General features: G+C 46.6%; 1 protein-coding gene across 10 annotated transcripts in view; it reads right to left on the reverse strand.

The window, feature by feature from the left end:
* The window catches only part of SH2D4B (SH2 domain containing 4B), a 97,642-nt gene that overhangs the window by 33,875 nt on the left and 45,610 nt on the right, over positions 1-18,157 (reverse strand). For 5 of the 10 annotated variants that reach the window (XR_012326551.1, XR_012326549.1, XR_012326552.1 and 2 more), the window contains exons 4-5: positions 7,622-7,769; positions 6,834-6,910 (exon numbers count right to left, since the gene is read on the reverse strand). Coding sequence is in view for 5 of the 10 variants with exons in the window: in XM_073793389.1 (XP_073649490.1) it covers positions 6,834-6,910; positions 7,622-7,769 (225 nt within the window). In the remaining 5 variants the exon portion in view is untranslated. The remainder of the gene's footprint in view (positions 1-6,833; positions 6,911-7,621; positions 7,770-18,157) is intronic. The other 5 variants (XR_002174502.3, XM_019925768.3, XM_019925764.3 and 2 more) reach the window with 1 other exon arrangement.

Here is an 18,157-nt window from a genome sequence, read left to right on the forward strand (position 1 = left end):
ACATTCTGGCTTGGGGAGCACCAGGCTGAGAATGAAGAGGCCAGAGCACAGCAGGGTGTCACCATTAGCTAGAAATGTCCCCAGCTGTGTCCCTGCTGCCATCCCTCCGTTCTCTCACCTGCAGATCAGGGGGAAAGATCCCTTCCATCTCTGCTCTCCTAGCACGAGGATGCACCCACATCTGCCCAGCGTGGGACCACCTCCCAGAGCTAAGACACCACCCTCCAGGACTGCCTGGCCTGCAGCCCTGCTGCGCAAAAGAAACCAAGTCCCACAGTCTGGGGAGTCCAGCCACACCCATGCCAGAGTGGGAGTTTCAGCTGTCCCAGGCTCGGGGGTGGGGAGACAGCTGAGCATTCTGCTTTACTTTGCTCCTAACTCTCTATCTAGCCCAGGACAAGTTTTCATCTCTCTGGGTCTTAGTTTTCCCTCCATGGAAAATAGAGACCACCCCCTGCTTCGTCCAAGGGCTGCCAGAACGGCCAGGCTGCTCTGGAATCACGTCCTTGCCTGTGCCCCAGGCTCCTGCTCAGTTCTCCAATGCTGAAGAGAAACAGCAGGAGTTGGGTTTCCTCTTGGCAGCATCTCTGGGAGCAGTTGCATAGCTCCAGAGATGTGGCCAGGCTAGTCATTGCAAGAGGCAGGGTTTTTAACACTTTAAATAACACATTCGGGCACTAAAAACACACTTATTCAGCACGTGTGTATAGTGCCTCCCTGTGCCAGCTCCATGCCGTGCAGGCCCGAGCTGTGCATTGCACAACTCCAGGGGGCGCTGTCGCCCATGACCATCATTGATATGTACAGATGTGACAATTTCCTGGTAGATGGCAGTGTAGCGTCTTACGGAATCAGTGCTTTTTTCCACCGTATCAGCTGGCTGCCTGGCTAGGGGATGTGGATAGAGCAACCAGCAAGACACAGTCCACGCCCTTGGAGAGCTTACTGCCTGGGAGAGGAAACATGCCAGCAAATGGTGAATGGAGCTGTGTGGGGTGTGCACAGGGTGCCGCGGGGCCCCAGAGAGGGGACACCTCATCCAGGCAGAGAAATCCTCTGGAGAAGGACATCTAAGCTGATGCCTGGTGGACACACAGGATTCAACAAAGAGAGGCCAAGGAGAGGCTCTCCTAGGCAGAGGAAGCTCAGGGGCAGAGGCCCAGAGGCAAGCGGGAGTTGGAGCATCCCTCTTAGAATGGCTGGGGGGAAGCTCCTGTGGGGAGGGGACAAGAGGTGAAGATGCAGAAACAGAAAAGGCCATTTAGGAGACCAATAAATACCGGCTAATTAATTTTAGTGCTTTACCAAAGGGTGATGGACGCCACTGAAAGGCTTTAAGCAGGAGAGCAGGATGCCCGTTTGCACTTTTCAAAGACTGACTTGGCTATGGTGTTGGAAATGAATCTGACAGGAACAAGAATAGAGGCTTGGAAACCAGAAACCTAGGCAAAGAGCAATGGGGTTAATGTCAGGACAATGGGAAGGAGGGGAGTGAATTCAGAGAATATTGAGGAGGTCAGATCTTTACAACTTGGTGGTTTGGGGATTGGCAGTGAGCAAAAAGAGAGACCGGAATGACAGCCAAGTTTCTGCCTCTGACAGTCAGGTGATGAGGCAGGTGGGGGAAGAGGAGGATGGAGTTTGGATGTGTGGAGTGAGAGGTGCCTATGGGATTCAGGGGGGAAGGTCCAGGGGCCACAAGGTTCTGGAAGATCATTAACTGTTGCTCATCATGAGACCCGTCTCTAGAGCACTTGCCCATGGTTCTCCCTACCTCTGCCCAGATCGAAAAGACTCAGTGCTGAATAGAATTCAGATGAGCCAGTTACAGCCTGCCGAGAAACCAAACGCTTCAAAGCAACATCAATTTGTAGTAACCCCTTGGGTGAATAGCACAATGTCTCTGAAAATTAGTGACTAATCCTATATACAGGAAAAGGCACCAATAAAGATTTAAATTGTGTATGTGTGTAGATGTGTTTAAATTCTGCTCCATTTTCTGCTTCATGGGAACCTTGGACAACTTGAATTACTATACCTACACTTTATTTCCTCATCTGTAAAATGAGGGCCTCGTAGGGTTACTTTGAGACATCAATGAGATTGTACATAGATGGGGCTTGGACAGTTCCGGGCAAATGGAGGAGGTTCATTAAATATTATCTATTGTTGTTGTTATGATCATGTTGACTGTGAGATAAGGGGACTGGAATACCACCTTTAGGATGGGTCCAGCCCCATTAAGGCACAAAAGGTGGGGAAGTGGTGTAAGAATGGGGGCTGGGTAGAGTCAGGAGCTCTTGTCAGGGAAATGGGAAAAATGAAAGTTCGTGAGAAGGGTACGTTTCCTGAGCCCTGGGAGAAGGGAAACAGGTGGTCCGGATGCTGAAGGATATACATACAGGCCTCTGGTGACTCAACCTGCCGGAGCAGCCGTCACCTGGGGAGAGGACGTGTTTGGTGCCAAGACAGTGAGCTCTGATGAGCCTCGGGGAAACCCAGTGAGGCTCACCAACAGCTAAACAAGGCCAAAGTAAGGGGCTGTCTCTACCTGCACCCCGAGGCTTCTGAGATCACCTGTCAACCATCCTTGTTCTGCTTGCAATCCTGATTGCTGCCAACAGTGGCCCCCTGTGGCCACCAGGAGGAACTTCAGGGGTTCCTTAAGACCAGAGCGCTCCCCATGCCAGCGTGAAGCTCCGAAAGACTTCACTTCGGGGACAATATAAAGCGCCCAGGGATTCCTGAGTAGTTCAAGAGGGGAGCAGGACATGAATCAGGCATGTGGGGACTCACGCTGGCATCATTCTGAGCTGTAAAGCCAAAAATACATGGCACCTGGAGTTTGGGGATCAGTTCAAACTTACGTCCAAGGAGCAACTACACAATTTCCCATCCCGTCAGCAGAGAGAAAAAAAATCCTTCCGTGCCATCCTTCAGCTTTCCTTCAAGCCCAAAACTCTTCTCTGCCCACCCCGTCGGCAGACCCACACCCCATCTCCACAGGCCCCTTCAAGCTCTGCCTGTGTCAAGCGCACAGCATTTTAGAATCACTGACTTTAAACCCAGACTCCAGAGCACATGCCCTTTTATGAGCGAAGAGAACAGAACCAGCATAACTGGACTCCCTACTGGGCCCGAGCACATATTTTCTCAGCTCTGACCGAAACCCCACAAGGCGTGCGACACTAGAGTGCTAGTTATGGGTAGGGGGGGCCCACAACCGGGATCACACAGCTCAAAGAGGGAGGGGAGGAGTGAACAGTCACACAGCTCCAATTTTTGTAAATGATACCGTTAACCAAGTCAGGCCGGCTCATCTCTGAATCTCTGGATGACTAAAGGTTATCTAACTCGCACTCTTCCAAATTCACAGTTGAGAAATTATTAAGTGAATTTCTGCCTGATATATTCAGAGCTTCTCAGAAGCCAGAGCCTGCTCCGCTGTTTGAACTGAATAACTAACTCTGTATTCAAGTGATATTAAAGGGAACAATTCCCTTTTTTTCTAACTTGGAGAATTTAATTTAGGTGTTTTATCGAAAACTGCTGCTCCCAGTAGATTAATGGCCCACTATATCTTTCATATTAAGTTAATTGAGTGCAGAATGGCTTTGCTGGATTTGAATGACAGCCTCCAGGGTTTAGCTCATCATTCTTTAAGAAAGCATAAAATGAGGAACCCAAATCATGGGCCTGAATGATCACATCTTTTCTCTGTTCAGGGTAGGTTTTTCCATTTTCGGTTGCCACACAGTACATTAATTAGCAATCAGGCAGCACTGGGGCCAAATGATTTCCATCCTCCATCACCAATGAAACACCAGCCCAGCCCATAACTTTCCATCTCATTGTGTAGCTACAAAAAAGAGGGACACTTCGTGAGTGACAGCCCTTCACAACTTAGAGAGCACCTGTGCTTCCTCCCTCTCATTTCACCCTCAGCTCTCTGTGATTACCCTCAGCTCACAAATGAAGAAACTGAGAAACGGAGCAGAGCGAGAACTTGCTCGAGGTCACACACCAGGAAGTGGCAGAGCTAGGACCGGGCTCCCAGCCCATTGCTCCTTCCCCAGACCACAGTAGCCTCGTGTGACTTCACTCTGTGATCGTTCACTATTTTTTTCAGTATAAATTTTGTCCTGCCTTCTTTTTTCACCCATCTCTTCATCCATTCCAAATTTAAACAAATGAATTCTTCGTTCGCTCTTGCCCATCTTATCTTTCTGGCCTCATTTCCATCATTACCCACCATGAACCCCAGGCTGCAACCACATCAAAGCATGTGTCGTGTTCTATGCACGTTATGACCTTGCTTTTGCTCAGAACTGTTCCCTCAGCTGCAATGCCCTTGCCCGCCTTATTTACATCCCCACATTTCCCAAACCAAATGCCATTTCCTCCAGAAGGCCTTTCCAAATGTACAAATATTCTGTAGCAAAATATTACAGGATTCTTGCATCTATGTTTATCAAGGGTACTGGCTTGTAATTTTCTTTGCTTGTATTGTCTCTATCTGGCTTTGGTATGAGATGATGCTGGCCTCCTAAAATGAGTTTGGAAGTGTTCCCTCCTCTTCAATTTTTTGGAATATTTTGAGAAAGACTTGTATTAATTCTTTTTTAAATGTTCAGTAGAATTCATCAGTGAAGCCATCTGCTCCTGGACTTTTCTCTGTTGGCAGATTTTTTATGACTGATTCAACATTCTTTTTTTGTTTTTTTCCAAGGCCAGTATGTTTCTTTTATTATTATTATTTTTGTCTGACTTAAGATGGTTGAATGATTTCATTTTCATTTATAAGCATTACAAGAATTCCCATGCAAAAACCAAAACCGTATATGCCTAATTCCAATCGGCCAAATTCCAACCCATGAGACTGGACATTCAAGATCAAAATCAAAATGTTGCTTGACCTTTCCAATAGTAGACGTCACGGTCATCCTTTGAGAGATCGGCAGGCCGCTGAACTCCCAAACGCTACAGTATGCCATGAGTTCATACCAAAACAGGGAGCCAATCGATGCCTTGCAGCACCTAAACCTGGCAAGTAATTTCATTCATGAAGAAAGGACACCTCTACACCAATGCTGCCACCCACAGTTATCTCCTGGTTCCTGCTGTGTAGAAAAACCTGCTTTTGAACAGGCATGGTATCTTCTATTTGGGGACTGATATTAATTTTTCCTTCCAGTTTTCCTCAAAACTCTCAGTAGAAGCAAAGAGACTTTACAAAAAAGCTTACCTCTATAATGTCAAAAGAAATACAGTTGACCCATGAATAATGCGGGGTCAGCGGCACCGACCCCTGTGACGTTGAATACCCGTATATAACTTTATGATTCAATATTCTTATTAGTAACTGGACGGTTCAGATTTTCTATTTCTTCATGATTCGGTTTTGGTAGGTTGTATGTTTCTAGAAAGTTATTCATTTCTTCTAGGTTATCTAATTTGTTGGAATATAATTGTTCATAATATTTTCTTATGATCCTCAGTATTTTTGTGGCAGTCGTTAGGTAGCTGCAAATCAAAGTCACGATGAGGTAGCACTTCCTACCCATTAGGATGGCTATAAAGCAAAACACCACGAAAAACAAGTGCTGACAAGGATATGAAGAACTTGGAACACTCACACATTGCTTGCAGAAATGTAAAATGGTACAGTCACTTTGGAAAACAGTATGACAGTTTCTCAAAATGTTGCACATAGAGTTATCCTATGACCCAGAAATTCCACTCCTGGATATATATCCAAGAGAAATGAAAATATATGTTCACACAAAAACATACACAAATACTCAGAGCAACATCACCTATAATAGCCAAAAAGTGGAAACAACCCAAATGTCCATCAACTGATAAATGGATAAACAGAAATGTGGTGTATGCACACATTAGAATCTTATTCAGTCATAAAAAAGAATGAATGACTGATCCATGCTACAATGTGGATGGACCTTGAAAACGTGCTAAATGAAAGAAGTCAGACACAAAAGGTCACATAATGTATGATTCTATTATATGAAACGTCCATCACGGGCAAATCCACAGGGACAGAAATTAGATTAATGGTTTCCAGGGGTGTGGGGGCGGGGGGAAGTAACAGCCAGTGCGCAGAGTTTCCTTCTCTGGTGATGAAAATATTCTAGAATTAGACAGTGGTGATGGTTGCACAACTCTGTGAGTCTACTAGAAACCACTGGATTGAGCACTTTTAAAGGATGCATTTTATGGTACGTGAATGACATCTCAATTTTCTTAAGTCTGTTTAATGAATCTGGCAGGTGACTAAGAAGTGCTGAGGACCAGAATGCTGGCCAGCAGAAAGCACCTCACATCTCTGCTCTCCCTGCTGTGGCCCGAGGTCCTCTCACTCCCAAACCCAGCCTGAAGCATGTCACTCACCTTTAGAAGCTTCCAGTGTCCACCCATATTAATCATGCCTTTTTATTTTCTGTATTTTTCGAAGTTTTGACATCTGGGGCCTTGCCGATCCTTCAGAGACTGCGCCTCCAAGAGCTAGCCAATTCTAGTAGAGGACTCACCGGCAAGTGTGCCTTTCAAATGCAAACTAACCAATGCAAAGCCCACCTTCCAACCATCTCTTTTATCTAGTTCTTACACTCCACAATCTATCCATCTGCCGTAATCACCCCAGGGCCAGGTATCAGAGAACTAGAGGCAGCCCCTGGACCCCAGAGCCTGCTGAAATTATTCATACTAGCCAATCCTAAGCCTGTTTACCCTGCCCTACCTTACCTTTTCCAAAGAAACCACAGTGAAGGCTCTTGCCCACTTTTTCCCCTTGCTCCCTCTGTCTCCTGACTCACCCTCGTGCTTCCCCATGTGGCCCTGCTCGGCATGCCATGCTCTCCATGTCTAGGAATCTGTGAGGAAAAGCTTCTTCCTGCAAGACAGTCATTTCCATGTCTGAATGTCTAACCATACCTGATTAAAGCAAATCTCAAGAACATATTAAAACACCACCCTGCAAACCTGGCTCCACCCTCCTTTCCCACCTAACTTCTTACCACCCCTGACACTCTCCAAGTTTAAGAGTCACCCCATACACCTCTAAATTCCTAAGCACACCACATTTCTTTGTCATATTCTGGGTACTCCTTCCCAAGGGCCCTCTCCAGCTTCTTTGTCTGTTACCCCTACACCGCCATCAAGCCTCACTTCATAACTCAACTGGAACAGCACCAGGATAGCCACCATGTGCTCCAACAGAACGTGTGCATTTTCCCTCAAAGCCCTTAGCCTGTGTGTCTATCTCCTGTCTGGCCAGTGACTTCCCCCAAGATAAGGACCGTGATCCCTCATCTCTGGATCCCCAGGGCTTAGCACAGAGTCAGAAAAATATTGGTAACTCAGTAAATGTAGGGTTTTATTCTTTAGTAGAAGAAACCTCCCCAACAGGCAAGTAAGTTCCTTGAGGATGGAGCCCGTACCCCCTGGGTCCTTAGCAGGACCACACACATGGTTGACCCCAGGCAAAGGCTTCTGGGCTGATTGAGTGAACTGGAATGATGACTGAGCAAATAGACAGGTGGGAGGAGAGTGGGTGAAGAAGGCAGGCCGGCCCCCCAGTCCCCAAGAGACAAGCTCTACTCACGCTGTTCTTCCCACTCGCGTTCCTCTTTCTCACTGGGGTGGCTCTGCAGCTGGGCCTGCTTCAGGGTCCAGTAGAGTTCCTTCGCCCTCTGCTCTTCCTGGAGGCGAATCTGCTCTTCTCCTCGCTTCCTCTCCTCTTCCTCTTTCCTCTAAGATACCACGGGGACAGAATGACGTTAGGTGACGGTGACAGGGCACGGGCAGGGAAGGGCTGAGCTGTCACGGGAAGAGGTGGGCCAGTGGTGCCCCTCCAGGCTCTGTCTCTACGCACATGAAACAGTGATACTTACACCCAATCAGCCCATGGTAAGGATCAAATGGCCTGAAATATGTGAACGATTTGTAGACTCTAAAGCTTTCTGCAATAGTAAGAGGACTTTGGGCCACCCTTGGTCACACTTCCATTCTGGGGGAAGAGGGGAGGGGAGGCATGGGGAGGGGCCCCTGGTCTTCCTGGGGGCCAGTTAAACAGGATATGATTATATCTTAACCTTATTGTCAGCGAAGATATTTCAGAGAGAGAGCAGGTTTGGGGGCCCCAAATCTCCAATTATTATCCTGCTTTCAAGCTCCAAAAAGGCCGTGTGTGTATTTTCCTCTACCTTTGTTTAATCAAAGCAACATGAACACACATGTCAATCATGCATTATATGCCAAAAGGCGTGTTGTAAAAAAAACATCAATTCTCCAATCCACTTCACCCCAACCTACCCCGCCCTCATCTACTGCCCAGAGGTCACCATCCTCGATTATTTTAGCTTTCCTTCGTGTGGTTACATCCGTGTCTGAATAATGCTGCTAATTCTTGATTTATCAATTCTAGACATTAACTACTACCTTTCTTTTTTGGTACATGAGTATTTAGCACTTATATTTCCCACACAGGTTCATACCCATACTTTTCCTCTCCTTTACCCTCACAATAGATTTACATCACAATTTGTGGTTAAATCAAAGATGGGTGCAGAACTAAATATAGTTCACTGTCACGCCAAATAGGGTGCTATTTCCACCAATTCTAAGAATTACATTTTTTAACTTTCTAATATCTCTAAAATATGTATGTCTTACAACTTACTACTTGCCTTTTTCATAGCCAACAGTTTTTTTCTTTCTTCTTAAAATAATCATAGATTTTACAATTAATGGCATGTGAAATTCAGTAAAACATGGCAGTGTGATGATTTTTTCTTTCGAATAATTTTCTTTCCTGAGTTACTAGTTGCTTTATCTTGAAGTAGAGTGTTGAATTTTTGCCAAACTTCTCTAAGATCTGCAGTAAATCTTTCTCTGTGTTTAACCAAGTGCTTTTTTTTATAACAGGCAATACAGCAGTGATCTTTTCCAAGGGACGCCTGCCCCCCAGATGCACCTCTCCTTCCCCATCTCAGCTGGCTGCCATCTAGGTCTCCTGTCCGTCTGTCCTCTCAGGACTCTCCTCTCAGCCTCCCGTGAGTTGAAGTCCCTGTTTCTTTGTTCCATGTTTTCTTTCTTGTCCACGTCCTCATTTTGCAGCAACATAGCTCACAACACCTCTCAGAAAAGGATGCACAGAGAGACACTTGTCTGAATATATATTTTTATATATATATGTATGTATTTATCTATATATATCTATAGATAGATCTATATATAATCTATACGTCTATATAGAGTCTTGTCTGAAAATATCTATATGCTACCTTCACATGTAACTTCTAGCTAAGCATAGAATCTGATTAAAAATAATTTTCCTGGGCTTCCCTGGTGGCGCAGTGGTTGAGAGTCCGCCTGCCAATGCAGGGGACGCGGGTTCGTGCCCCGGTCCAGGAAGATCCCACATGCCGCAGAGCGGCTAGGCCCGTGAGCCATGGCCACTGAGCCAGCGCGTCTGGAGCCTGTGCTCCACAACGGGAGAGGCCACAACAGTGAGAGGCCCGCGTAAGGCAAAAAAAAAAAAAAATTTTTCCTGCAGAAGTTTCAAGACTTTACTATCTTGTCTTCCAGCATCCAGTACTGCACTTGGATTCTCATTCTTCTGCATAAGGCACTAATTTTTCTCTTTATCACTGAATTCTGAACCTTTTTGGCTGCGTTGGGTCTTCGTTGCTGCGCGCAGGCTTTCTCTAGTTGTGGCAAGTGAGGGCTACTCTTCATTGTGGTGTGCGGGCTTCTCGTTACAGTGGCTTCTCTTGTGGCAGAGCACAGGCTCTAGGCGCGCGGCTTCAGTAGTTGCAGCGTGTGGGCTCAGTAGTTTTGGCGCACGGGCTCTAGGGCATGCAGGCTTCAGTAGTTGTGGCTCATGGGCTCTAGAGCGCAGGCTCAGTAGTTGTGGTGCATGGGCCTAGTTGCTCCGCAGCATGTGGGATCTTCCTGGACCAGGGATCGAACCCATGTGCCCTGCATTGGCAGGTGGATTCTTAACCACTGCACCACCAGGGAAGTCCCTGAACCTTTTTAATAGATGTGCCTTGATGTGGATTTTCTTTCATTGATTGTGTTAGGCAATCAGGATGCTTTTGATTGGAGTGTCAGGTTCTTCTAGTCTAATACATCGCTGCCTAGAATTTTTGTGATAATTTCTTCTCCTCTCATTTTGCTTTTTTCTTTTTAGAACCCCTATGTGTCAACTGCTGGACTGCCTGATTTGACCCTATAAGTGCCTTATCATTTCTCTTTTATTTTCCGTCTCTTGTCTTTTTGTTCTACTTCCTGGCTGATTTCACTGACTTTATCCCCCAAACCTTCCACTGAATTTTTTATTTCAGCTAGCACATTTGTAATTCCCAAGCCCTCTTTCTTATTCTTTGGTTGTTTCTTTTTGCTTCGTTGCACCCTGAAATTGTGTCATGAATGCAATAGCTCGTCTCTGAGGATTTTAGAGATTTTTCTCCCCCATATTCTGATTTAGATCTGTTTCCTCTCTTCTTTGCTTTTTTGTTTTCTTTTAAGTTTGTTTTATTTGGCGCCTGTCATTCGTGTTGGAGGCTTTCCTCTGATGTCTGATGTTCCCTGACTGCTCACATTAAAGAGAAAAAGTAAGTATGTATCTGAAACAGAGACTCAGAGTGTGTAGTCAGGGTTTCCTTGAGAGATGGGCTTAACTCTAGGAAGACTGGATGAAGGATCAGCCATTTCATTGAGGACCCTCAAATGTAAGTATCTGGAGGTCCTTCCTCTGAGACTATTCATTGTCTTCTCTGTCCTACCTGGGTGGTATGAGACCACCAGCATCCCAGGAGTCTGTGGTGGGATGCAGGCTGCAGGTAGAACAGCCCTTAGACTCAAGCAAGCAGGACCCCTAACCTAAGCCCCACACTTCATGGGAAACCGATGCTTTGAGGTGTCTTTTTGCAAATTTCCCTTGCAAGTTCCCCCAAGACTGGCCAGAGATAGTACCCCCAGGACTGGCAGGGGCAGCAGTGTGGTCCAGGTAAGATGCCCCAAGCCCAGACCAGGTCCCACATGAGTCCTAGTGCCTGCTTCTCCCCTTCAAGGTGCTCTCTGACCCTCTCCTCCATGCAAGGGGTTAACCAAGTGCCCCAAGGAGCTCCAGGATTCATATTTATGGAGTCATCCTGGGGCCCAGTGGCCAGGCCCTGGTTCCAGAAGGGTGGCCCAGCAAGCAGATGAATCCTATTGGCCAACACAATATTTTTATCATAGGATCACATGAGATTGGGCCACCAGAATAGAGCTGATAGGCTGATTTTATGTAGTTCAAGTTCTTAATTTGCTATAGACAAAACCACCACCAAAAAAAAAAAAAAAAAAAGTTGCCAGCCCTGTACACCCTACAGGCAACCCTGGCTGCAGGTCCCACTGTTCAGAGTTCAGACCTTTGCTTGCTCCCCCTGTTTCCCACTTGGCCCCCATCTGCTCTCTCCACTCAGCCTGATATGCTGAGCCCCAACCTTGCCCTTGCAACTCCCCATCTCCTCCTGGTTAGAGGAAGGGATGAAGTAGCCTGGAAGAAACAGGTGAAAGCAGGGACCTGAGGGTCCAGCCACTCCACATAGAAACTTGCCACCAATCCCACATTCTCAGCGCCATCCTTCATGTATCTGCTGCCCCCAAGTCCCGAGCCTGTGGGGACTCTGGACTGAGTCGGTTCAGTGCCACCAGCCCTCTTCCTGCAGGAGCCCCGCTGACCCCCGCACCGCTCTCCCTCTGTCTTCCAGAAACCAAACTTCTGTGGACATTTTCTCATCTGTTCTTCCCTTCTCTCATTTTCTCTGTTTTTGTGGCTCATAACTTTTTCAGTCCACTGATATTTTAATGGATCAAAAAAAAAAAAAAAAAAGAAGACAGTAACTGTGAGTTTTGAGTCCCTCATTTAAAAAAAAAAAGGCAAGGATTTTGTTGCTTCTGAAATGGCACAGATTGAGGACTTTTCTCCAATTCAATGATTTTTTTAAATTCTAAAACATAGACAAAATTCCAACTTCCTATTGACCCACTCTCTAGGAGTCAGGAATTAAGGGCTAAAGAACTTGAGCGGCTTCATCTAGTCATTCACCAAATCCTCACTGAGCACCCAGGAGGCTCAGCCTGCTCCAGGCACTGGGGATGTAGCCATGAACAAGGCAGACACAGCACCACTCTCTCGGAGCTTGCCTTCCAATGACAGAAAAACACTCATCAAGTAAAATAAAAAATATATCAGAAATAATAAAGCGTGCAGAGAATTAAAACAGGGTAAGTGATAGAGTCTGGGAGGCTACTGTAGGCTGCGTGACCAGAAGTCCTCTCAAAAGGGACTGATCTGAGACCTAAATAATAAGAAGGCTGATGAGTGAGTCTCAGGGAGAAGAAATTTCCAGAGCAAGGGAACCACAGGTGCAGTGGCCCCAGCACTGGAAACAGGTTTGGCATGTTTGAGTAGAGAATTATCCACTGTGGCTGGAAGGAAACCAAACAAAATTCTATCTTTAATGAGTTTGAGACGCCATCTGACATCCAAGAGGCCTGCCGTGGGCAGTGGGACGCGTGATCCCAGGACTTGAGGGTGAGGGCAGGCTGCAGATGTTGACTGAGAGGTCCTCTGCTCGGGGGTGATGTTTCTCAGCCATGGACTTGATGTTATCAATGTGAGAAAGAAGGTAGATCAAGAGAAAAAAGCCAGGGTGTCTTGGGGCGCTGAGCCATTTTAAAGTTGGGAGAAAGAGCTGGAGCCAGAAAAGGAGACTGAGAAGGCAGACCAAGGGGTAAGATAAAAACCCAGAAGGGGCGACGTCCGTGGGGGAAGCCAAGGGAGGAACGCATTTCAAGTAAAAAGGGAGTTGTAAGCTGAGCTCAGGCTGCTGAGACATCACAAAAGATAAGGATAGAGAAGCAACAAGGGACAGCAGGACGTGGTCTCAGGACGTGATGGGAGATCTTGTCAACAGCAGCCCTGGTGGTGCGATGGGCAGCCATCCAGGCAGCGTGGCGGAGGCAGGGGAGTGACCGCAGACAACCCTTTCAAGACATTTCCTGTAAAAAAGGAGCAGAGACAGGAAGTGGCAGCCGGAGGGGAACGTGGGGTTAAGATAGAAATGGGGAGGGACGGTGTGTTGGTTGGCTAGTTTTAAGATGGGAAATACTAGAACAGAGAGTCAATGACTGATGCAAAAGTGGAACCAAGGTCTGTCTGACTCCAAAGCAGAAGTTGAATCTTATCCCAAAGCTGTATTTCACCTTCATCAGTCACTAGCATCTCAGAAGCACAAAAATGAAGCACCACACTGGCACGGCACTTCACAGTTTATACAGTAGGTTTCTATTCCTCCCCCGGGAATCCCCAACCTGACTGTGGTCACCACATCACGCAATACACAGGGCACCAACCAAGACAGCTTCCACCCGGGGACTATAGATCCATCATGTGCCCCCAGGAGTCTTCCAGACAGGCGTGGATTTCAGGGAAAATCCAGGCAGTCAAGGCACGTCAGAGCCAGAGGGGCTTCAACCCCCTAGTCCTACTCCCTTGTAAGGATAAGGGGTGTATAACAAAGTACTTATAGATGGCCATCTCCTCCCTGTGTCTTCACATGGTCTTTCCTCTGTGTTCATACATGCCTGTGTCCAAATTTCCTCTTCTTTTAAGGATACCAATCATAGGGAATTAGGGCCCACCCTAAAGACCTCATTTGAACTTAATTTCCTCTTTAAAGACCTTAGCTCCAAATATAGTTACATTCTAAAATACTGGAGGTTGGGACTTCAACATATGTATTTAAGCGGACACAATTTAGGACACTGAAGGGTCATGACTGGCGTACCGTAGATAAATAGCATCTGACCAACCACCTCAAATTAAATGCGGTGTTCCTACTCCAACCAGCTGTGCTGACATGAAGCAGCAAGGTCAATGGCAGTGCCCACTCCCCCGACCCCAACCCGGCAACCTCCATTCTACTCTCTGCTTCTACGAGTTCGACTTTGTTAGACTCCACATTTAAGCAAGCTCATGCAACATCTGGCTTTCTGTGTCTAGCTTATTTCACTTAGCATAATGTTCTCCAAGTTCATCCGTGTTGTCACAACTGGCAGGATTTCCTTCTCTTTTAAGACTGAATAATATTCCACCGTATATACATATATACTACTTCTTTTATATATTCTTCTGTCTATAGATACTTAAGCTGTGTTTGATGAAAAGGCACAAAGTTTCAGTTATGCAGCATGAATAAATTCTGGACATCTAATGTACAGCATGAGGACTATAATTAACACTGTATTGTATATTTGAAATTGTCTCAGGGTAAATCTTAAGTGTTCTCATCACACACACAAAGTGTAACTAGGTGAAGTGATGGATATGTTAATTAGCTTGATTGGGTAATCATTTCACAAGGTACCTGTATATCAAAACATCACATTGTACACTTTAAACACATACAATTTTGATTCGTCAATTACACCTCAATAAAGATGGGAAAAAATTACTCCCAATAAATAAATAAATAGACAGATAGATAGACGGATGGCAGTGCCACTGTTCACTCAATCCTTTCCTCCTGAGATTGAGACAACACCTAAGAGCCAGAAACCTGCACCAACCTCCATCTCAAAGGAAAGCAGCTGGTAAGTTACCGTGACAAAGGCAAGCTCTTCACAGAGATGCGTCGACAAAAGCAAACGCTTTCAATTACAAATAAAGAGTCCTACATATTCTCGCCCTGGTTTTGCTAAAATGCTCAACCTTCACAGCTAAAACTGCCTGAAAACTTTCACTGTTGCTGCTTTCAGAGTCATTTGGCGCACCTGTGATGACTGAAGAAAAGGCCATCTTTCTTAGGCTTGGCAGCCAAAGGCCAATGCAGCCAAAAGGCAGATAGGCAAAAACACCCGCCTTCCACCTCAGGAGTCGATTGCTTTTTTCTGGCAAGCCCAAAGCCCTCTGAGCTGTCCAGCTTATTCAATCCCCCTTCTCCTGATAACCCATCAGTAACAGCACACCGCAGGAGCCCACAGAGGCCTGGCCCGTCTCACCCCAATGGAAAATGTCACGGAGACAGATGCTTTTTCTGGAAGGTAGAGTCGTTTTCGTTTTTAGCCTGGCCCCAATGATACCATTGTGCCTTGTGGGATGATGTACTCCCAAAGGACAGGGCCAGGCCTGTGTCGTTTACTCCTCCATCGCCAGTTCCCAGCACAGGGCCTAGCAGATACTGGGTGCTCCACAACACTGACCGAAAGAGTGAGTGAATTAACGAATTGATGAAGAGAGGGTTTGTGACGATCCGTGATGGGGAAAGGGTAAACCACACCACGCTGTCTGGTTGATGCCAGCCTTGTCCAAGAGAAACTCAGATAAAGCCTACAATTTTCGAGAGAAAATGGAAATTGGAAGGTTTTCCCACCGGTTATAACCTGATTGGGGATAAGGCAGCGATAGTTTCTCTAGTTGTGGAGGATGTCACGAGGTGGCCAAAATGAACTCCAGCCTTAAAGGAGAAAAAACAAAAAGAGAGTGGCCTTGAATAGAAAACAGAGAAAAATGAAAGGACAACTTAGCTGTACGCTGTCTTCCTCATCAGGGAAACTGGGAGGAGGCGGGAGGGGGCAGGAGACTTGGAGGTGGAGAAAGGAGGTCACAGGCCCTGAGGGACAGGGAGAGAGCGGGATCCTTAACCCATGTTCTGTGGTCGGAAGCAGAGGGAGAAGCATTCAAAATCAGTCTTATGGGTTAAGAAAGCAGGGGAAAAAATGCAAATTTTATCTGGCCTCATGATCTCCTTTTTTCTAAAAAAAAAAAACTTCTATGTAAATCTCATTCAAATGGTACCAGCCACAACAGAATGGTTTTTAAACATGTTTTTAGCTGTCTGTATCTCCTATTTTGAAGTTCCCTCTTTAACCCTACACAAGGTTCTGAGATTGCTTTCCCCCCATTTTCTAAAAGGAATTTCCTATGACCAGGAGAATTCGCAGAACACGTCTACATCCTCAGCACAGGCTGCCCAAAGTGAGCCCAGCCAACCTCCCTCCACCACCAGGCTTCTCATCCAGGTTCTCTCCTCTCCTCTAGCCCCCACCCCTCTCCCCCTTCTGGGTGGTAAAAAAATAAAATAAAACAAACAAACAACAACAAAAAACCCCCTCAGCACAGCCATTCCAAGCACATTCTCTCTCCTCCAAGTCTGCACCTCCTTCCCAGGTCCCCACGGTTAGAGGGTGGTGCCCTGTACCCATCCCTCAGCCTGGGGCTCAGACACTTTGCTCTCTGCTTTCCCTCATCCCGACATCTAATTGATGCCAAGCCTTGTTGATTTCACGACCTCCGTTTCTCTCTGCCCATCCCCTTCTATCTCTCCATAGTCACAGACTCTGTCCAGACCCTTATTTCCCACTTTGACCACTGCAAAGATCTCCTAATTGGCCTCTCTCTCCCTGCAAACTTTCATCACTTGAATCACACCATCCCCACCAGTTATCCTCATAAAACTTGACCCAACCATGGCCCTCTGTATCCTCGCAGGTCTGCTTTGCCCACAGAAAACAGTCCACCTCCTTAGCGTAGCATCCAAGGACTCCACAGCCTCCCTTTCCACGTTTACATCTGGCTCCACCCATTGTGTGCTTTTTTCTCTGCCCCCAGCGGACCATTCATCGTTCCACAGATCTCCTTTCCATTTCCCGTCTTTGCTCGTGCAAGACTCCTGGAGAGACCTTCGCCCTCTATGGTCCCCTGGGCGTGGTTAGGGCTGAGGGCTGCTCATAGAGTTGCCTCTCCCCTGGCGCCCTGTAAGCTTTTTGAGAGCAGGGAGTTTATTACTACCACCACCACCTTCCCCCAAACAACCTGCACTTAGGTTCTCAGGGGGGAAAAAAGTATTAAATTAGATGAATGTTATCGCTGCATTGCTGCATGCAAGACTCACATTATGTTAGAATCTTGGTGTTGAAAGACACATAAAAACTATCTAAACCAATTTCTAGCCCGATGCATAAATCCCTTTGGCAAAGCTGTTGCAGTTATCTATTGCTAAGTAACAACAAGCTATCAGCAAATTCAGTGGCTTAAAACACAACCGTTATATGTGCTTGTGATTCTGTGGACTATTAATTCGGGTGGGGCTTGGCTGGGTGGCCCTTCAGCCCTACATTGTGTCAGCCAAGGTCAATCACTTGGTTGAGGTCATTGACTGGAACAACCATGAAGGCTTCACTCACGTGCCTGGTGCCTCGGTGTTCCTCCACGTAGCCTCTGTTTGGCTCTAGCCTGGGTGTCCTTGCAACTTGGCAGTCTAGGGCAAGGAGGGCTTCTCATGAGGCAGCTTCCAAAAGTGAGCATTGCCAGAGGGGCAAAGGTAGAAGCTACAAATCTCTTACAGCCCGTCCTCAGAAGTTACCCAGAGTCACTTCCACTGCATCCTACAGACCAAAGCTCGCCACAAGGCCGGCGGAGGCTCAGAGCATGGGAAGCAGACCCCACTTCTCAAAGGGAGGTGAGGCCAAAAACTTACCGAGAGGCATATTTAATCCACCACAGAAACCTTTTCAGATACTTTCAGCCTACACGTAACCATTTCCTGTGATGAAGAGCTCGTCACAATACACGGGTAGTTCATTTACAGACAGCTCTGACAGAAAATATCCCAGCTCATAAACATGGACTGTCCAATGCCAGAGTCTGATCTGATGTTCCTTAATGAGCCCCTCCAGGGCCTCAGAGATGCTACCTGCACTTCTGAGGCTCCTCAAAATGCAGACATATCCGTCAGGGTTATTATGTATATTAAACACATCCACACTTAGAAAATTAATTTTTAAAACCCAAACAAACACATAATAACAACAACCTTCTTTGGAAATAACACCAAAGCCTGCATTTGGGTCCCTCAGTGAACCCGATGCCTGGCCACAGAGCTTTATGATCCTTCCATGAACCCCGACACACAGCCAGCCCACAATTTATATCTGTCGATCACTGAGGTCCTCAAGAAGAACATCAACCAGAAAATCTCTGCTGGGAACTGAGCCCCAAGACCCCAGCTCCACTGAGCTACCCTCCCAGCATCTGGGACTCAGCTCACCTCTAGGGAGGAGGGAGTCCAGAGATTGGAACAGG

This window comes from Tursiops truncatus, chromosome 16, assembly GCF_011762595.2.
Source record: "Tursiops truncatus isolate mTurTru1 chromosome 16, mTurTru1.mat.Y, whole genome shotgun sequence".
Lineage (NCBI taxonomy): Eukaryota > Metazoa > Chordata > Mammalia > Artiodactyla > Delphinidae > Tursiops > Tursiops truncatus.